The sequence below is a fragment of the Bombus vancouverensis genome, chromosome 7 (genome assembly GCF_051014615.1).
Source record: "Bombus vancouverensis nearcticus chromosome 7, iyBomVanc1_principal, whole genome shotgun sequence".
NCBI lineage: Eukaryota > Metazoa > Arthropoda > Insecta > Hymenoptera > Apidae > Bombus > Bombus vancouverensis.
Genome location: NC_134917.1, coordinates 16,405,713 through 16,428,144, shown reverse-complemented (window position 1 = coordinate 16,428,144; position 22,432 = coordinate 16,405,713). Strand labels below are relative to the sequence as shown.

General features: G+C 42.0%; 1 protein-coding gene across 2 annotated transcripts in view; it reads right to left on the bottom strand.

Moving 5' to 3' along the window:
* Positions 1–22,432, bottom strand: part of sm (heterogeneous nuclear ribonucleoprotein L) — a 164,733-nt gene that overhangs the window by 92,706 nt on the left and 49,595 nt on the right. For both annotated transcript variants that reach the window (XM_033332775.2, XM_033332783.2), the window contains exons 4-5: positions 12,488–12,573; positions 10,475–10,571 (exon numbers count right to left, since the gene is read on the bottom strand). In XM_033332775.2, coding sequence (XP_033188666.1) covers positions 10,475–10,571; positions 12,488–12,573 — 183 coding nt within the window. The remainder of the gene's footprint in view (positions 1–10,474; positions 10,572–12,487; positions 12,574–22,432) is intronic.

Below are 22,432 nucleotides of genomic sequence, written 5' to 3'. Positions count from 1 at the left end.
CCCGACGCGAAGATTCTTTAAGCGGAAAAAGTAAATCGGTCGAAAGTAACCGGCCCACTGAACAATCCTCGTCGAAGAGTCGTTCGATTAACCGATGACAAGAAACCGATCTCTCGCAGACTTTCGAACCGCGCCAGATTTTGCGATTCTCGATTGGCCACGCGCGATCACCGTTTTCCGCCTCGATTTCCCTCGTACTGACCCGTCGTTAATTAATACACCGGAGAAAATTGGTCGCACGAACTTCCGTTTACCGGCGACCTAATGGCGTCGTGCAAACCAAAATTTTGGTATCGCGAATATTTACCTAACGCTTACTCAAATTTGTCCGAGTGGCGTCGAATCGTGGCGCAACTGGGCTGCCAGGGTCAAACAGCGACGAGCAAAGCAAATCAAGTCACGGAACGTGTCTCAGAGGGCCGAATTACCCCTCGAGTTTGCGTTGCTCTCCAGTATGACCAAACGTCTCGGGTATCGTCACTGGACAGTGTTTCTGAGCTTTGCCTTTGTTCTGCGAACTGAGAGCCATTCTGTGTCTTCGGAGAAACCGAATATTCGTGAGTGGTCGCCGTGTTTACTAAGCATAAGGCAAATATATTCTCGCGAATTTAACGCGAACAGAGCGCAAGAGACGAGAGTAAATAGAAAAGATAGTCGATCGATGGGACGTCCGAGTGCAAAGCAATCGCGAAGACAGTCCGACTTTGTTAGAAACTAGTTTAAATCTTACGGATTCCATTTCGTTAAATGGCGATCGTGTTGTTCTCCGATAATCGTTCGATAGAACCGAAGGATCGAGGTAACAATTACAGATGGATCTTGCGTTTATCGAGTTTGAGCCTTGTTCTCCGTCGACAGAGTCGCGAATGCTACTTACTTGGAAAGCTAAAAAGAAAACAATTAATTCGAATCATACGTTTCTTATCGGAGAATCGATGAGTCGAAGGAAATGTTCTCGGCGAGCAAAAGGCAGATTCGGTCGATTCAAGTCGTTAGGAAGCTTGCGGAAAACGAGCTCGTAAAACATCGCCTACCATACGATTATGGTAGGCGATCCTGGATAATCGTAAATTATCGAAGAAAGCCGCGTTGTCAGTAACAATTCGAAACCGATTTACCGGCAAAGTTTTAGCTACTCTGATCCCGCGGACTAATATGAATAAATATATGTAATCCTGTCGCGAATCTCAGGAAGGAGCGAACGTTCGAACGAGTTCCACGGCACTCTGAACGATTTCCTGTGACGAGGGCGAACGAGTTTGAATACAAAAATGGTGATAAGCGAAGGAGAAAGAGAGAGGCAGAGAAAAAGAGAGAAAGAGATAGAGGAGAGAAAAAAGGTGATCGTGTCATTTTGTATTGCTGATGGGAATTTCGCAAAAAGAGCAACACGCCAGGAGAAAAATCCGTGAAAGGCGAACGACTTACGTAATACGCGCACGCATTTAATGAAATTCCGAGAGCGCGCATTCGTCGTCGTTCATGGCTTGAAACGCGACCACGAGAGAGCTGGAACTGACCGTTCACTTTTATTATACACAACCGTTCGACACGCTACAGCGAGTACGCCTGTACGCGGAGCCACGGCCGCGCGTTAATTTCCTGTTCGTGAATCGCTGCATTATTCGAAAACCGCTAGATTCCGAAACCACGGCCTAGGCCAAGTATAAACACTGTCAGCCAACTGCCGAACGTTTACTTGAACAGTGTCGTAAAATCTTGCGGGTTTACCCCGATAACCTGGTTGAACGGATAAATCGCCGCAGAGGATCGTTTTATGAGAGCGTTAGGGGTTGAAGCGAGAAGGGTTCGTCGCTTACAGTCAGTTGTAAAAGCATCCAGCTACTCGAATACATATTTCATATTCGCACGAGGTACACTTTCGAAACGTAAACGATTTTATGCAAGTACTTGTAACATGCTTTTTTAGTTAAAAAAAAAAAAAAAAAAAAAGTGGAATGCTGCACTTGTCGTGCGAATAATATTTAATATAGGAGCAGTTAAGTAGAAGCAGTAAATAACGCTGATATCACGATTATATTACTCGTGTTTTTCAACAGATATTTATGCTAATTCGAGTTCATTAAATGACACAACCGATGCGATTCTTGGTAATAAAACACGGATCTTTATTTACACATTGAACGTTTTCTGAGTTGAACACGAGCTGAATTACGACGCTTTTAACGCGTAATCCTCTCTGTTACATAGTTAACGAATCACCGGCATTTACCAGGTTTCATATGTTTCAAGCGCTGCCGTCCCCTCCCTCCAAATACAGTGGAAAACATCATTTATTCAAAATAACATTAATAAAACCACGAAAATAGACCGAGAGACCATTCCGTCGATATTACCCTCGTATCCATATTTGAGTTCGAACATTCTAATAATACCGTTATACCGTTCGATTCTTTTCCCTCGTGAAACTTTCACTCGACATCGGCGGAATCAACATAAGCCCGCCCCCATTTGTAGAAATTCCATCAAAGCGGTATCGATAGAAAGGCACCCGTGGGTGTCTAGTAATTAACGTATCTCATCGAAGTGGCGCGAACGAGGCGCAACGAAACCAACAGTTCGCTCTGCATTCACCGACCGAGTTCCGCAGGTGGCAAGCGCGAAACGACGTTGAAGCGGTACATCTGTTTCCGTGTTCCACTCGCGGAAATGTCTCCCCCGACGGAAATTCATTTGGCGGTGTAACAACCGCGCGATAACGAGTCCCACCGAAAAGTAAGAGATTCGGCCGCGAAATTTCTCCAGTCTCCGACTCTGCCTGCGGGTAATTGACAATTACGCGATATAATTGCGGCGATGATTACGGCGACGCTCGTCGCGGTCCATCAAGAACATCGCACGCTGTAATTCCGCGTTTCTTCGAATCTCAAACGAAAAGGAACAAAGTAAGGGTACGATTATAAAGAAAACTTTCAGCGGCTTTCAAAGGTTGCCAACGAGAACGTCTAATTACAAGGCGGAACGCACATACAGAAGCGCGCATCAACTGACAACTTGCAGCGGCGCTTCGCGGAAAAGCTTCATCCGGTCGGACGGAGCAGAATCGTTGCAGCCATTTGCAATTCAAACGAGTAGCCGTGGAGGATTTCCCGCGCGGGCCAACACCACCACCCCGACCCTCCTTTTCCGTGTGACTGGCAGATGCCAGAAATTTCAGAAACTCAGCCACGGCCACTCGTGACAAGACTAAAAACCTTGGACTGCAATTCGCGAGGCTCGTCGCAGGTTGTCCGATGGAAAACGAACGTGAAAAAATTCATTGGATTCGTGCATTTTTACGGAGAAGTTAACGAGGTTCTAATGCCAACGCGGTACGAGAAACGCGGATGCATTTTAGTTGATAGTGGAATATGGAGTAGGAAAATGGCGCTCTGTTATTCTACCACCGGTATCTGTTCGTAAATCTAGCCGCTATGTTTTAGCTGATAAATAATGGACGCAGGAAATGGCTGCACGATCCTCCAGTGGGCCGTGTGTGAACCCTGTCAGAAGGATAATACTCGCTCGCAGATCTTCTGGCAGATAATCAGCTCGAATGATAAAGACTTACGATAAGCTTAAGGATTTCGTGGAATGTTCCTTATAATCGTTTAAGAAATTAAACAATCGGCAAAGAAAAGAATGGTTTTTTTTTTTAATTTACCTGAGAATTTACCATCGTTTGCTTCATCTTCTCGCGATAAATCGACTTGCGAAATTAAGTCAGGGATTTTGAAAATCCGTTGTACCTTTAATTTGGCAAGGTTGGTCAATGCGAACTTCGAATCGCTCGTATCTGTTCAAACAAAATCTCCCACGAGAACGAATAGCACGTTGCTGAACAAGAAGTCGAACGTATGAAAAAATTTGACCGACCTGGAATTTTCTATTCGAGAAACGTGCAACACGGATAATCGCTCGATACATCTTCGTTGGAATCGTTAATTCGATGGAACTCGATCGACTAATTCTCCTGACTTTTAGTCGGAATTTAAGGCTATCCGGCAGAGGGTCGATCTCTTCCGATTAATTAACCAAAAAGAATTAGTCGCCGTGCGATTTTATGGAGAGAGAGAGAGTTTGTAGGCGAACTTCGCCGCTATTAACGGCATTAACGAACTGTATCGCATAAATTTCCGTTGCGCGTTGTCCAATTAGCGCGCGCGTGCTACCAAAACGCGCGGAATTCGCGCGTAACGTTTCCTCGCGGAATAACGGCTTCAATTAACACGCTGCGGGAAATAAAACGGAGGAGAAAAAGGGAGGAGTTATCGACGTGGATCACTTTGAACGTTTCCACGCGTTTATTAGATCCCGATCGACCGTGATTCATATGCTTAATCCGATTTACCGCGCAACCAACGATCTTGATAGTGTCGTTTCGCGCAATTATCGCAGCCGCTAAGCGGTTCGCTTAATCGAACGAAACGATGCCTCGATCGAACGTGCTACGTCCTAACGAGATAGCTGTGCGCACGTTGCACGGCCTAAAGGATTAAGAAAACCGATCAACCGACAAACGAAAACCTTTTTCATCTGTAGACTCGACATGTCGGTATTTCTACGATTTAATATTCCATCTATTTTAAATTATATCATTCTTTAAGGAAGATTCTTTTCGTCAAATACAAAGCAGATGACTAATTTGTTAATGGGATAGAAGTTCAGCTTCTAAAAGTACGTAACGAGACGTAAAATCTTTGCGAATCAAGTAAATTCGACTTACGATACTCGCACCTATATTGACAAGGAAATAAACGCGGAAACATTATTCGCGTAACGTATCGCGACGTAACTGTACGTTGCAGGAGCGTAGGAAAAAAGAAAGGAAAGCCAGTCAAGATGGATGGAGAGCTAATGAAACATCGGTGCAGGGCCGAATGTCCCAAACTAATTTCCTGTTTACTTGGCGCGGCTTCCCTTTTAATCTGCCGACACGGTCCATCGGGGAAGCTAAACGTCGCCTCGGCTGGTATTCAGGAATTTTTTCGTCTGTGAGTTCACTGTGTTCCGTGTCGCTCCGAAAACGTCACAGATAACGGCGTTCTAATTAGCCGGTAATCGAGCGAACCGGCACTCTCTTAATTTTCTCTCGTCAAGCAGCGCGACGCTATCGGGACAAAAGAGTTTTTCGTGTTTCCACGGGGCAAGCAATAACAGTTCGAATCAGCCGAATCGAGAGCGCAGCAGGAATGGAAAGAGGCAGAAGAGTGTGCAGCGGGTTCGAACGTCGCGATAAAACGATCAACGAGACAGCACGCTGGTTAGACACCAGGAGGATGGGTCAGAAAATAATTGCCAGATCGTTTTTCATTGTCAGCGTTCGGTTAATGCGAATATTGGGTACAAAGTGTGGTATAATTATAGAGACGGCCGGACCGAGGTAACTCGATCATTAGCTACGTGCTGCCAAAATGGATGCTCGAGGTACGAGCCATTCGAAGACAAGGCAGATCCATTGCTGTCGGCAAAACGCGAATTGTTTGTAATCAGCTTACATAGCTAGTCGGTAGATTCGCGTGCGATCGATATACCGAGACCTGCGTGCTTCTTGTAACGTCCACGCTACCTCACGGCCACCACTAACGTCGAACATCGTCGAATCGCAGACAATTCGATAATCGAGGGGCCTCTCCATTTCGATAAATTGTAGCTTCAAGGGTAAATAAAGCGATCTGCAAGGTCGTTGGCTAACAATTTCCACGTACATGATACGTTTACGTTCGCTAAAACAGTTGCGAAACCGTTTTCCCTCGATCGAGTTAGCAAGACCACGGACAGATACTTTTTGTCTGAACATAAACCATCCGATAATGGTGTTCGTTTGTTATGTACCGATCGGTCAAAAATACGCTCTACGTTATTGTGTACCGCGGAATAGCAAGAGGAACGCGAAACCTCTACATCCACGAATTACAGCATAAAACGAAGGCTATCGTTCAAATCCGAATCTATATTTTTGGTTCGTCGAGTATTCGTCGATCGAACTGCTCGACAAAGTGTACCACAAAAGTCTCGCTACTCCCAAGCCTAATACGATAAAATGGCCACGGCCACTGACGATTGGCCTTTCGTTATAAAGTTTCGATACGTCGCGAGGTCGCACTCCAGCGAATACGTATAACAAGCAACCGGAAAATTCGTTCGAAATTCGTTCGCAGCCTGAGTCGGCCCATCGAGTGGCTCGTTTTACATAAAATTTCCTATAATTGCCTTTCGAAAGTTCGAGATTGCCTACTTTGCACGGCCATTTTTCGCCGTGGCTGTTATCAAAGTAATCGAGCCTGGTTAACGCGGTGATTTTTCATCGCTTTAATCGAGCCGTTTTCTTTCGTCAAATTTAGTCGAAACTTCGTGGATGGAGGAGTGCGACGAAAAAAAGGGTTGAAAGAAAAAGCAACATTTACGCGTTCGAGAGGATACGTGCGCGTTGTTGACTGGCGTACACGGCAACTTCGTTTGGGAAATATCGCAAGCAGCGCTGACAGCTTGACAAAGCATCGCTACGTGCTCGCTTATGTTCGGTTTCCTCGCGCATAAGGGCCGGCGTGCAAATTTATCGAATACAAACGATTTCCATCGAGCTACGCTTATGCCAGGGAGGCTACGAGCGCATCGTTATCGATGATTTCCAGTTTGAAGGGATTGCTGTTACGAGGGAACGTGTGGGCGCGAAATCTGCGTAACCCGAGGATTGCGAGAACCAGAGGTTTTTTAACAAATTTTTCGTGTTACGAAACTGGCACAGATGGTGAAAAAATCTCTAATCTGCGCAAACTTGAATTATCTGAAACGTATACGTACCCTGACTTTCGCAGGAAGCGTTCCTTTTTATCAGGTTCTACGCTTCGTTTCTACAGTATCAAATTTATTTAATCGTACGAGAGTGTCGCTAATTAATACGAAATTTGATATACTTGGACCGATTGAGTTGCTCGCTGTATTTCTCTCAATTAAAAAATAGAATATTTCTTTTATTTTGTATAAACTGGCAGATTTGAAAATTGTTCGAAGAGAAAGAATATCCCAAAGCGAGAAATTCTAGTACGCAAATTGTAAGTTAATGACTCGAAATGTAATCGCACGGCTGGAAATGGTTAATTACGGGAAAACGAGGGTAAAGTTAAACTTGGATAACAACATCTGTACACTTGCAAACTTTAAAACGCGTTGCTATATATACTCGCAAAGTCTGGAAAATTTACATGGAAATCGCCCACGAAAATTCTACTTATTTCCTTCTCCACAAAAATCCAATTGCGCTACTTTTTCGTCGAACGTCGTACATTTCGAGAACCGCGAAGGGAACAACGATCTATCGAACACCCGTTAAACAGCGAATTGCATAAACTTTCAGAAGACGGTACGTGCTTGAAAAGTTGTCAATCACGATTTGAGATATTACACGCCTATACGTGATTATCGGCGCGTGATTGGTATTGAGAAACAGATTAAAGCCCGCAGCGGATATGGCTTTCCGACTGTATTCAGTGCATGCGTTTCCATTCAACTGCTTCGATACACAGGCGAGAATTAAATATAATCCCATCTGTCTGTTCAGTCGCATCGAATCGATCGCTTCTAATTCTAAGAAAATTTCCCTTTAATTAGGCCGCGTATCTCGTTTCACATACGGTTGCTCGTGGACCTATTTCAACGCTTACCATAGAAAGCTTCTACGTGCATATCGCGCGTGTTACGTAAAATACGTTTTGAAATTTAACCAGCACCGTAATAAGGCGTGCCTGTCATGATTATATTGGTGCAATTCGAAATTTGAAAATATACGCGTTACAAGGTACTTGATGATCGAACAACTTCGTGAGCCGCTATAGAAATGCATCGCTGAAAATTCCTGCATCCTGTTACGTAAACCTTTTCAACCACACTGAGAATTAGAAGGAGAAAAAAAAACAGATTTATCGCGAATCGATGAAACGTGGGCCGACATCGATAGCCCGTACACTTTGCGTGAAACATGTTCCTTTCTGGCCACGGTGAGCCAAGGTATTTGCCAAAACGACAGTTCGTCTCTAATGAAAATAGAGCTTAAGCCACGACCCAAAGTTCAAAATTGGATTTCGAGGCGGAGCCTGCGTGGCCGAGCGATCCCACCCTTTACGCAACTATTGCCAATGGAAAGATCTGCCAAATAACAGATTCTCGCGTGTGTTAACAAGAAGCGCGAAATACGCGTACAACATAGTGTGTAAGTATGAATCATATGACAGCATCTTGACGAGAGACGTCTGATGCCAGGAAACGTGGAGATCGTGCGTCGACTGCGATGAGCCTCGAGAATGCACATCGAAAGAATACTCGCATCTGCAAATGCTTTATATTTATTACGCGTATTAGCGTGAATCGCTATATACGCGAGCGAATTCGTTCGCACGTGCAGTGGTTAGGTTTCGATTCTTGAAGCATGAACCGCGAACGAACATTACCGACTATTTAATTATTAGAGGCGATACGCGAAGTGAGCAATTATCGGTAATTAGGTGTCGAGCGAACGCGATACGCCAAATCACGTTAACAACGTACGTTTATCGGGGCAAACGAAACGATATTCGTTGGAAATTCTAATAGGGAAAAACTGTTTGCTAACACCGGAGCTAATTACGTTTTAGAAACAAACGCATTGGTACAATTATTTTCAATTAAGTCTCCGATTAAAGAAGCAACGAGGGCCTTGCACGTATAAAAACGAATTAGCTTATTGTTTTGTCTAAACAATTACGTTATAAAACCATTATCGTGAAAACTTCTCCGTGGAATTTTCATGGAAACTGGTTTTATAATAATTGAAAAATACCAACTCTTTCTTGGCACGTTGAAAAATCGACGTAACTCTCGACAAACCAATATGTTTTTCAAGTACACGTATCGACGAATGAGAAGAGAAACAATTTTCTATCGGTTTTCTAACTAGAAAAGGAAAAATAGATCCGTTTGTACGATAGAAGATAGAAAGATGTCAGCGTCGATTGAAAAAGGTGTTCGATCGATTCACGGTTCGAACAAAGCTGAAACAAAATCTCACTCGTTAGGCGAGAAACGAGCGGCTTTCGTGCTCGCACGTCTCGGGTATACGAACCACTCTCTTTGCCTGCTTTCAAACGGCACGGAAGACCTCATTGCCGCGGGCCTAACGTTAATGCGCGTGATTTTCTTTTCACTGCTCTCCGGAGCGGTGCTAGTTGCTGTTTGCACTGCGATCCTTTTCACGATAGAAGAGACAGCTGACAGAGGCAAACGCGAAATAACATCGTTTCATCGGCGATGGGATATTTGTAATTAAGGCAATAAAAGAGAAGAACAGAATAACCTTCCCTCTGTTGTGAATTAAAATATAATTTACCATCTGTAGTCGCGAGACTCGTAAATAACCCGTATTCCCAAGTATCAGGACACCGAGCAAGCTCGTATCCAAATTTCAGTCATTATCAGAAAAAAAAAAAAAAAAAAAAAAAAAGAGAGAAGCAATTCGATCTGTGAGAATTTTCATTTGGAAGTGCTCCAGACATGATAAATTATAATAATCAAGCATTAGCCCCAACAGCTTTTTAACTTGTATTGAAAAAGTTTGAGGTGAATCGGATAGAAGACTACGAAAAGTCTGTGAAAATCCGACTTCGTGTTGTAAAATCATTTGTAAAGGCACGACGCGCATAAACGAGCGGAAGATTCACTTTATCCTAACGAATTGATAGGATTATTATATTATTATTTTAAACGAGACAACCATTCTTAAAGGTACGCATAATTTCCTAATAATTTTTCTGATACACTTAGCTGAATTCTAATGCTTAGTGAACAGGGAACAGCGTTTCTCGTCGCGAGTTAAATATCAAAGACGAGACAAAAGATATCGCTCGAAAGATGTACCGTAGAAGAGAGGATTTCTGAAAGGTGTACACGCGTTTCTATAGTTTGCCAGGAATAAACGCGGCGAGAAACGCGTTTCATCCCCGTATAGTAAGTCAGCTCTCGAGCTCTATTTGTTGGATTTGCTAATTAGACGTCGAATGAAATATTGAAAAGAATGTCGTCACCGTGGCAGAGCCGCTTGTACCGTGGGTAATTGGAATATGTAACGAGCACGTAAAATGAATGAAACCGACAAATTTCCTCGAGTTTTATGGTACGGTAAGTGCGCCGGGGCCCATCTACAGCCACTCCTTTTCTCCACAGTTACGTAAGGGAACCGTGAATCTAGAGCGTTTCCATTATTTGCGCAGGCATTTCTCCGTCGGATTCTCTCTCATGAATATTAACAGCGAGGCTCTCGAGTGGCTTATTTTCTTTTATTTTTTCATACATTTTACCATGAAATCGCGCAGCCTGTGAGGCTGACCTTCGACTATACACGGCGGCCACTGTTTGCAATCTTTTCGAAGGCGGTTTCGAGATACAGAGAACAGAACGGAGAATCAATTTGTTTCTTTGCGTACGATTGATTTCGTGGACTTACCTTGGCGAAGTCGATCTTCAGCGTACAGCAACCGGAGTATATGTCTGCCCCGTGAAGCGTCTCCTTTGCTCTTGTTGCCGATTCCACCGTGTCGAACGTGGTTATCGAAAGATTCGGTTAAGGATATATAGATAGCTCTGTCTGGGTAGTAGTAAAAATTAACGAACAGTTTCTATTTATAGCTCCGAGAGGACTCCCATATGTTTCGACATGGCGCGATTCATTTGAAATCTATCAAAATTATGGCTAAGCGAAATATTGCTGAACGAAATCGAAAAAACTTCCAGTTAGCGATTTATCGTAATTCCCAACTAGTATGGATCGTGGGTGATCGCATTAGTTTCGATTACAATCGAGTTAGATCTTAATTCGCGTGGTCTTTGCTCGTAGCGTTAAAATAATACAAATGAAAATTAAGTAATTCGATACGAACATTACGCGTCACGATCTTACGAGAGTTGAACTACTAGGCACGAGTCTAATTCACGGTTAAAAATATAAAATAATAATCTGAACGGCGAAATTAAATAAAGCATGGAAATTTGACGAATTGACGAACGTTATTTTGTCTTTCACGAGAAAATGGACCACCTGTAACAAGTGAATCTTTTTAGGAATCTATCGGTTGATATAAAAACTGTCGGAGGATTTGGAAGGAACAACGGATAATGAATAAAAGACAGTCTGAGTGCTATGGATTCGAAATAAAAAAAGATTCAAAGCATCGAGAATAGACGACGAATGTACATCTCCAAGAAAAGATCAGATATCTCATACGTCGTTTTACAGCTGAATTTTAATAACGAGCTGCTGCTACGCCTCTCGACTTTATGAGTTACTCGACGCTACGTGCCTGCTTGAAATTTTGGAAACTTAGGAATAATCGCGTACGAGGGCTGCATCGTTTGCACTTGCCAAATTATTCTCTTCTTGTGTGTAAACTACGTGTTTGAAAATTCTATGAATCGTATCGGAACAAGCGAGATAAGCATAAATTATCAACACATGCGTGTATAACATCTGAATAATTCCATAGTAAACTTTGCTATTACGTGGAAATAAAGTCTGTTAGAGGCTCGCAGTATTACCAGAAAAATAGATAAATAAATAAAATAAAAACGTCGAAAATTACGACTAGCTCTGATTCCAAAGATAATAATCGTAACTACCTGTTCGACGTAAATATCAGGTCGTCTGAAAAGTTTCTTTCGTTTCATAAGGAAATAATGGATGCACAACATTTTTCGTTTTATATTACTTTATCGAATTACGTATGATCCATTTTGTTCTATCAACATAAAGGTTACAACGTTTGACAGATTACGTTTCATGTTTGTATGAAGATGCGTCCTTGTAAAAGACGTGTCTGTAAAGGAAAGAAACTTTTCCGACAACCTAATATCTAAACGAATATCTCGATTTCACTTACAAAAAAGAAAGAAGAAGAAGAAAAAGAAAAAGGTAAAAAATGTCGAAAATTATATATGGCCCCATTTCGATGATCAAAGATTATAGAAAATAATATATATATCCGAATAATTTATAAGTATCAAAAGGGATCTTTCGTGCGTCCTCGTGCCCTCGGTAATTTCCAAACAGAGAAGAGCCATCTTTAACTGGGTACAACGCTCATCCACTATGCCACAAGTAACTCGTCGATATTCGGGCCAAGGTATCAGAGGCTTACAGTGAGTGACGCGGCAGTCGGAAGATCCTGTAACCGTGTCACTCGCTAGTTCCGCTTATAAATCTTGATCGCATTGGAACGGTGGCACGTGACTGACAAACTTCACCAACGGATAGCCGTTTTGTCGAGAGAGAAAAAAAGAAGAAAAAAGAAAAGAAAATAAAAGAGAAGAAAAACAAAGACACAGAGCAAAAAGGAAAAAGAAAGTGTGCCATGTCAGAGAGATCCTCTCGAGCTTTAAGACCGTTTATCACGTTTCGTGAAGCTCGTGCTTCACACGTGAAACGAAATCCATCGAGTGGACCAACGTGTATTGTAAAGGATATTCCACCATTGCTTGAACGCCGTTCTTCTTGAAAATAACGATGCGTTGAACTTGCCCGCTGGGTGCGCTGATCGCGTGCAATACTTCCTGTAACAGAACATACGAGACACGTTTTAGGAAAATTTCCTCAATTTCTTCTTATGCTTATGGAGATGGCTGTGATAAAAATTCTATGGAAATGAAACTACGCAAATCTCTCGTGTACGTATCGCATACGTTATATGAAATATTTTGAAGCATCGTTTCTTCTCTAAAGTGTCAGATTTTCGCGTCTAGATTGATTTTTGAAGGCAATCTAAAAACGTACATAATAGAAACTAGAAAACATTTATTTGGTCACAAGGTATTAAAAAAATCGTTTATGTTTATCAAAATGAATACGATTTACCTACTGTTATTATCGAGCAAGATATATTCGTAAACGAAATATAAACGTGACAGATTCGGATATTTTACGTATACATGTATATACCCACTGTGAAAAAAGTATGATGGATGAACAGTTAAATAAATTAATGGAAATCCTCTGTTGATAGATGTATAAAGTAGCTATGACATCCGTCGCAAATGATAATAGTATGTTCGAGGTATAGAAATTTCTCACATTCGGCCAATTATACCGAAAATGTAACGCGATACACATTTATATCCATACAGTGAACATATACAAATTTGATGTATCATATGACAGCTACTCTTCGTTGACAAGCATTCTACTTAAAAATATTTATAAAAAGATGTCGCGTGTATCTGTCAAATACCAGGCCCAAGCTGTGCAGGATTAAATAGAGTTTAACTGCATTTTCCTACATCCACCGCGTTTCATCGTTTCGTAAGAGCTTGACATCGAGAAAAATCGCGTTTTATATATACAGAATAAATTCCATCGTGCAAAATAATAAAGGGTAGAATGTTCCGGCATACGCGTCACGTAAAAGCGACCGAGGTTGTACGTGAAATATTTCCCTCGCTATATCGCAAATTCAAATCCGACAATTTTCCTGCAGCTCTTACTCTACACGCATCCGGAATAAGGATGTAAAAGTCCTCGACGATCCAGCTACAAGCGTCATAAAGCGGTCAGTACATTTGTCGTTTAATAAATTATTGAGAGGGTTGAAAAAGGATTACGATTGAAGGAGATGCAAATATTTCAGCGGACGTACCAGTCAAGACTCGAGACGTTTGACGTTAAAGGGTCGAAATTGTGAGAATGAAGAAAATCGATACGTTCGAATTTTTCGTTTAGACATTTGGGAAATATTCGATGTAAATATTCGAGCGCGGTCCTACGGTCGAACCTCGAGATCTTTGGAGCGTCGAATACTTGAAAATGCTGAAAGTTTGCGCCACCACTGTATTTAGAAACGTAAAGATGGAAGTGCCAATAAAATCAATCACGAAAAACGTATAGACATGTTCCGCACTTCGCCTAGATGTTTACGAGTGATCGCATCACAATTGCGAAAGGTTGGATTTCCACACGAGTATAAAAGCGGGAGAAAATCGAGCGGCATTCTAAAGTTGCGTCATAATTGTGCATACGTTCGATTATCTAAATATTTGCGAACCTGAATACCTATAACTCTTCGTCGATCAGAAGAGCAACAAACATCGAAACCAGTTAAAAGCTGCTATATAAGTTCAATGAAAATACATGGATCTCGTTTCCCATTGAAATTTCGAACACCTCGTCGATTTCTTAGCGTGTTACGGTTTATTTCACGCTGGAAACTGAGTATTCGAGCAATCTCGCGTTTAACGGTACGGAACATCGGACAGAATACGCGAGAGTGAGAAAATTATGTTTCCACGTGCTAAGACACGCGTGGAAAAGAGATACAGCATCCTACCACTTGAAGAATGGACTAAACGTCGAGCAATTCGTTTCTCAATTTTTCGCCTCCGTTATAAACATCACGGAGCTGTTGAAAATAATGCAACACCCGTTGAAAAACTCAAGAACTTATTTCGTTCATACGGAAGAAACCGGGTCATTTTTTATCCCTGGCTACTTCATCAACTTTTTATATTTACGATGAACTACCAGCCGTCACAATGCGTCTTACGTTACGAGCCGTCGTTGGGCTCTACATTGTTATCCGATGAAAGTAGTTTCGGAGATAAAATTTGTAGAAACGCGAACAACGTTCAGAAACAGAATTTCATCCTAAATAACAATCGTACACGATAGAAATGTAGGATGTTAATTTTAGTTGAGGCAATACAAAGTAATTGTAAATAAAAGGATTCTTTAATCGTTTCCGAGCGGTTTTGGGTTTCATAATATTGAACTGGCCAACGATAAAACGTTTGAAAGTATCTTAGCATCAATTTTACAAAATTCTTTATATATTCAAAATGTATGAAGATCGCATCGTCAGACGCGAAAGATCCCAGTGCGACGTTCCAGGGTTAAAGTTTAATAAAGCGAAGAATAAAACGGGGAAAGAATTATGGATGAAGTCATCCAAAGACGTTGCAGCCATACGGCTGCGAAATCCATAGTACCGAATGAAACGTTGACTCTCTGCTATCGAAACCAAACCGATAATTGAAAACGTTTGAGGATCAGGTAGATGTTTACCTGTAGCAGCTCGCCAGTAAACTCGAGTCCCAACGATACGAATGATGACGCAGCGTGGCGCTTTGCCAAGCACACTTTTAAGCTGCAATTTCTTCCGCGAGGATAGTCTCGTGCTCGGACAAGTCGAAACAGTCGACTCACGAATCGTGAGCTACGTCCACACTGATCAAAATTGAAGGTTACAGTAGAATAACACGACAAGTATATTTTTATTGGTTTCTAGAATTTATGATACTCTATGATTGAACAGGAGGATTTTCATACGATGTAATTAAAAATAAAAATCGCTCGTTCTAAATTCAGAGATTGAGGTATTTCAAAAATGGCTGAAAATTTGTCCACTTTTGACCTGACAAAACTCTATGGAAGACGAAAATATAATAAAAGGAAAGTAGCAACGTGTTGAAGTTTCGGACGTTTAGCGTTTGAGCGTTGAAGCTCGCGAACAATTCGCGAACAATTCGCCGGTAATTCGTGAACAGGACGTTAACGGGTCTGTCGCACGCAGAACACGAGCAGATCTACGGTGAACAGAGTTCTTTGGTGTACTTCTGTGTGAAAGAGATATAGCGAAGTCACGAAGTTAATCAGGCTTGAAGAGTACATGGGTTTCGGAAGATTCGAGAAGAGATAGCGTGTTCGAGCCTTACAGGAAGCGTAGGGTGTCAACCGAGAAGTAGTTCTTTTGTAGCTGCAGGTCAGTTTGTATCAGTACGGTAATTATAGCCCGGGCTACGATTTACGAGATTGCGAAGCAAGTCGAACGGAAAACTACAAATGTTTCGAGCGATCGAATGACAATGGCGTTATCGATCGGCGTGAACGGTATCGTTCATTTCGATACGATAACATGATCTCGCTATATCGTTACCTGGGTTACGATCACTATGGAGCAACGGTATATCGTCTTTCTTCTTTCGATTTAAGACATTTGTCATTATTTCGTAACAAGTATATCTAACGTTACTTTGCTTAACAAGCAAAAAGTCACAGGAAACTTCGAACATTTCAACGTACAAAAAATAAAAAATGAAAAAATACTTGATAATACGTTTTAAAGAAAGAGGACGAAACTAGTGTGTCCACTTAACGCCTTAATTTACGATCCCACTATATTTTTTCGTCGAGATTAACAAACCCTGAGCAAACAATTTTTATCGAGTGCGCGTCACTTGCAAAAGTGTCCACATCGTCGGTGAACACGGTTCACGGTCTATTCGCCGACGCAGGAACAAGGGGCGACCTTTTAAGAAAGAGCTTCCTTTAAGAGCTTTCTCGGAAAAGTTAGTCGGCATCCAAATCCCGTCGCGAACTTGAAATCGTGGTGTCATCAATTTCACGGGCGAGAAGGATAGCTCACAATCAGGTACGGTCTATTTTCCTCTACGTTTTACAGAATCCCAAAGCTAGAGGAAAATAACGCGCATTTATTATTCGCTTTCTCGCTGAATCGCTGCGTCTCGACGGTAACTGAGATCGTCAGCGAAAGGAAAATGGGAAAATATCTGATTCAATCGAAAGAATTCTTAAATGGTCGTCATCAATATTACCCAGAGTTTTATCGTGTCTGGATAAAAATCTCGAGAATCGTGGCAGAACTGTGGCAAGGGAGATTGTAACATCGCCGATGTTTCTGGAGTAAGTAAGCGAGATTAACATCTGTTTAATTCTTAACCACTCTTTGGAAGACTTCTGGAGCGTTTTATTTAAGATATTTAAATCTGAATTTATGAATTACGATTACTCGGTGCCCAGAAAAAATATTTACGCGTATTTATCCAACGAAGCGCTGTATTCTGCATTCAAATCTTTCTAGTCGTACGAAAGCACTAAATGGTACAAATCTAAATGTTACTTGGAAGTAATTAATTAGTACGTACATGCTGTAACAAACACGATCGTGCGTGCAAATACCTTGTGTAAACAGCGCAAGCCTCAACCTAATTAAAAAAGCCAAGTATTTCAATTAAACGCAAGGTAGGTTTATTTTTGCGCCATCGTTGGTGACTCAAATTATCGTTCCATCCTTATAAAAAGACGAAATTCCTCAAGACCCGAATCTCCAAAGATAACTCCGGTCTCGATCCAAAAGTAGAATGTTCACCGCAAGAACGAGTTAATCGTGTGCGAGAATCTGTCCGGAATATATCGAGTATTTGCGGAGACGTAGCTCGGCAAACAAACGGTATGTAACGCGAGTACGTAATGGACGATTCATTAGAATCGTGGTATGGTTGGCGAACACGCCAGATAGAGGGTATACGGTGTTTGCTTCTGCGAAATGCACGTACCCACCTCGGACTTAATTATCCGCCGTTTCCATCTGGAGCGAAGAAAGTAAAGCTCCTTTGTACGGTCCGAAACTCGAATACGAGATCTTTTGTTGCATTTCTGCGTGTGTAGCACCGTGTAAATTCAATACGGCCGCGTTCTTGCCTCCCTATTTCTCGCCTCGTACCGTCCATCTTTAACAAAGGCGTCTCCCAACTTTTCTCTCGTTTTAAACGATACGACCAAAGAAGAAACGGTCAGGGATCGCGATAAGAATATAGGTAATCCCATCGACTGCTTCTTTTGTTCCGTTTAAAACGGTATTTCGTAGCCGGAAGAAAGAAAGAAAAGTATCCAGCGGGCAGATATGCTAATGAAATCTATGTCGTTGAATCGTTTAATAAAATTCTCGAGCCAAGAGCGAAACGAATGATCGACAGTGGGAAAAAGTTCGCTTTCTGGCTTGGAGCAATGCTCCAAATGGTCTAATCAGAAAGATGGACGATCAGAGTAGTCAAAGACACCGAACGAAGCAGACGTGAAAGAGAACATGCCGGTCAAGGAGACGCTTTAACGAAACCTCGTGCTCGTTTGAATAGTCGGTAGGATTAGTGTACCTCTTTATTAGTACCCAGGTAGGCTTCAATTTATTTTTCAAGAAAGATACATACCGTAAAAACTTACTCTAGAAGCGAAATAGATACGAAAAGATACACACGAGATAGAAGGTTATAAAGTTTACGCCATTGTTACGGTAGGGACAGAAACTGTTGAAGCGTTTCATCGCGAACCCAAGTGTACGAGAACGAAGCCAATTTCAGAAGTTGCACCGTCTCGGCCCTCTACGACTCGGGATCCTCAGGATTAGATCGCACCATTTAGGATTGTTGGGATTAGGTTGCACGATTCGGGAACGGTAACAGTCCCGGCCCTACGATTCGAATGTGGCTAAAATCGGCGGCCACGAATCGCGAACAGACTAAATTGAATCTCGTTCGAAGACTGTTAAAACCAATCTGTACGACTCGAAAAGCATCGATACGCGAGGCTTACGATGCAACGAAGATATAGTTGGAATCGAATGAAATATTACTTAAAGCTTGGAAAAATGAGCTAATCTATAAAACGAGGCTCGTGATACGTCTCTCAAATGTTCGATGAAGAATTTACGAACGCGTAACCAGCTCGCACGCTGTAAAATGATATGACGTTCTCGCAGGATTTATTGGGGAAAAGTGTGCGAAGGAAAACATACGGTGAACGTGATACGTCTGTAGGAAGAGCTCTTGTTTATTCTGATTTATATCGTGGCGTATTCTGCTCGCTATTCATCGAGTTTTATAAACGACTCAGGATTAATCGTGTTAAGCCGTCGAGAACACGGCTGATGAATTAAATAAGGTCCCGGGGCTTTTCGTGGCGGAGTCTTCCGTCGATTGATGCCCCCTGGCAAGCCTTTTCTATTATTAGGAAGCCACGCTCCTTGATTCCGGCCGGGAATCTCATCCCAATCCCATTCAGCCAGCTACGAGCGTGTGAAAAAGTGATGAAGCGTCACAATTACGACGTCAATTTACCCCGACACGGTCCAAGAAACGTTTCACTCGACTACGAAGAGACTGTGTGTCGAGAATACCTGGAAACCTACGTATTTCCCTCGAGTACGGTCCTGCCATATTCTCAGCGTGTATGCAACCGAGTCGATTCGCTGGGATCTTCGTCCGACTATTCATTCGGCTGATACACACCGGAAGAAGAAGCCTAGAACCAGGTTAGAAGCGATCTAATAAGCGTGACACGCTTGCGACTGCGAGGCGTCGGATTGAAAGGCCAAATTGAATGCACGACCAGACACGGCCCGTTTCCACTTCGCCGTGTACCAATTCATCGGTACGCATTAGCACACCCTTTTGATTCCACATGACAAATGTAACAATTCGTTTAAACGAAGCAAATTGTTAGCATTCGTGCGAGGCAACGATGCAACGTAGCAATTTCTAGAAACTACTTTTAACACTCGCAAGAGGAACGTGATCGGTAAGAATTAACAATTGTACGTGTCAAACATGCGAATCTCTTTTCCTGGTTGCAAAAATTCTGCACGAATTAAGTGGTAAACATTTGCTTAAAATCTCAGTCGAAGTTTGCAGTTAGAGTGGTACATTGAATAACAAGTGTAGCTGGGATTGGTTAAAGCAACGATAAAACACAGTAGTCGTAAACAAGAAGGGATTTAGAGTTATTATACACAAACGATTTCCTGTTCCGACTGTTTCAATATATCGTATATATTCTTTATTTATCGTTAGATTCCATGGGTCTTATCTGTCTTTGCGTCGGTTTCAAACTAGATAACAATCGTTAAAGGCTTTCGTAAGTGCCTAATCATTTCCCGATGCTAGCCACACTTTCCATAAGTCTCTTAATCAAAACTCGTGAACAGAAATGTTTATAAACGCGATAGCTTCGCGTTTCGTTCGTCCGCTTAACTTTCGAATCGGACAATTCCTGTGATCATATACTTTCTTCTTTCTTCGTTGTGCCCATTATGCACGCATCTATGTGCTTGTGTGGAGAATAGAAGAACGAAGGCTGTTTGGATTGGCACGAGAGAACGGCGAGCCTTTCAAGACGGATCTCGATATTCTCTTTTTATTTCTCGAGGGAAATTTCAACGGTGGAAAATGTAGAAATTTGCCAATCGACGAGAACACGGCGAGGAGAGAAGAGGTATCCACAGCTGTTTCAGCACATCGTACGAAAAATCGACGAGCATCGCGCGAGTTAGATCCTTGAAATTTTCATAATTGGCGAGAAACGTTTGCACGCATCTGTGTCTTGGGAGAATCGTGGCGTCGCTTATGGTCGAGCGTCGATTACAGGGTGAGGACAGATGCGTACAACGGAAAAAGAAAGAGAAGCTTCGCGCGTACCGATGAAGAAGAAACGAAGCAACGAAAGCGGATGGAATAACGACGTCCCCTTCGAGGTATTTTTTTTTCTTCTTTCTTCTTTTCCGTTGAATTCGCCGTGACTGACCTACCCTCGCGATAGGTAGCTTCTCTGTCGTATTTTTCTTCAGTTTCTTTCTCGCCTCGATATAAATATCAGTGACAAATTATCGCAAGACGTCGGGCCGCTTTTCTGTGCGAAATGTTCGCTACACGACGACTATTAGAAGGAAACACAAACATCCAAAAATAATTCTCAGATACTTTCATAACATCGCGAAGATAGGTTTCATCGAGGAAAAGAATGTTAGATATGATTGATTGTAGATTAATAATCCTGTTTCGGGTTAACTGAATCACGATTTGTTAAATACTTGACTCTAATGTAGGTAACCGAGTATTCGTTACCATGTTCCTTTCAACAATTCTTTTTATCCTTTCAGCGAAAATATCAGAAAATATTCTTGCGTCGAAATCTATGCAAAATTTTCACGTATTAAAACTTCAGATTGTTTTTGTCAATAAATTATAGAATTTTAATTGTCTAGATAAGAGTTCAAGCTAAATATGGCTTTATACGAAAATGAATGCAACAAAAAAGTAACTTATGGTGGACGTATAGATAAATAGCTACGACAGGTAGCATTGCTAAATTGACATAGAACGTCCGACCGATCCTTCTCTTCCCAAAACCACCCCCATCGGGCCCGATCAAAGGTGAAAAGATATCCAAGTCCTTCGTAAACTGTGCTTCCACGGAGACAGCTCGGGTAGGATTTAAATAACATAACAATTACGTAAGAGCGTGTTGTTTTGATTACTAAAAAGCTCGAGGCAGAGCCCGGAGACTTTAGAAAATGTTGGTATTTTTTCTTAGGGAGCACGGTGCCTGCAGCTTTTATGAGACCTCTCACAATAGCCGGTTCTCGAGAATGCTGAAGGTAAGTAATCGGTGCACGAGAGATCTTCAGCTTCGTTCCTCATTTCTATTCCGCGCCACGCGGTGCCACGAGTTTGACCTACCTCACGTACCAGTCACCTTCAGCATCCTCCCTTCGTCTTCCACTATGGCCGTATGACTGATATAAACGCAACTGGTAGGTTAACTTTAGAGAAGGAGAAACAGAGAAAGGAAGGGGCCAGCATCAAAGGGACACATATACATATGTGCACACTGGCACAGCTGTGAAAACCGCGACAACTGGATGTCTCATAATTTCTATGAAGTCTTTAATCATCGAGCTTGCCATTCTGAAACTAGAGGCACCGTACATCTTCCTGGAGTACATCAATGAAGAAGCACGAGCAGATTGAAAAGAAGAGGAACCGAGGCGCCATGGATTCTTGACAGTATGAATGTTCCTTGATAAATCGACCACTGGCGAATATTCATAAATCAAGCTTCGCCTTTTATATCAATAAAGCGTTTGCCTCTGACGACTACAGCCGAAGAATACGAATTCGCACACGTCGCAGGTTTTATAGGCGAGCAATTTTACGATTCTCTTCGATTAATCCCATGATAGCAAATTTTCAATGTATTGTCCGTATAACATTAAAATATTAAAGGCATTAACATTATTGTTCGTCTCAATGGTTATACCTTTGGTTTCTACAGAAATTTGCCAACAACGACGTACGAACCTCGTACGTTCTTTCTACCTTCGATTAATTCATACTCGTATTAAAATATTCCCGTTTAATCACGAAGCGAATTAAAATCAGAAAATCGATGGAAATGTACTTATCGTGCTTTCTTCTGTAATCTTCGTTTACGAGTTCGTTGGGAAATTCAAACTATATATACGTGCTTTGATATTGAAATTGGAGCTATACGTTAATACAGAGATCGTTTCAAACAATGAGGGGCTTTTTCCGACACTCTGAACAGCGTAAGAGCCAAAGGGAAAAGAGAAAGAGAGGATTGAGACGTGGCTTCTCGTGATATTTATTAACGAGCGCGAGTTGTTTTCACTGCAAGCACAAGCTGTTCTTTGATCTCATCGATCGCAGGGCTACGAGAAGTCGGAATTTTCGTGGGAAAACAAAGAGGAAATTAGTTGCTTCCGAAAACGTGATATTTTTAACTTGATATTTTCTTGCGGCTCGGCTGGTTGCAAATTCCTTTTTTCCCTCG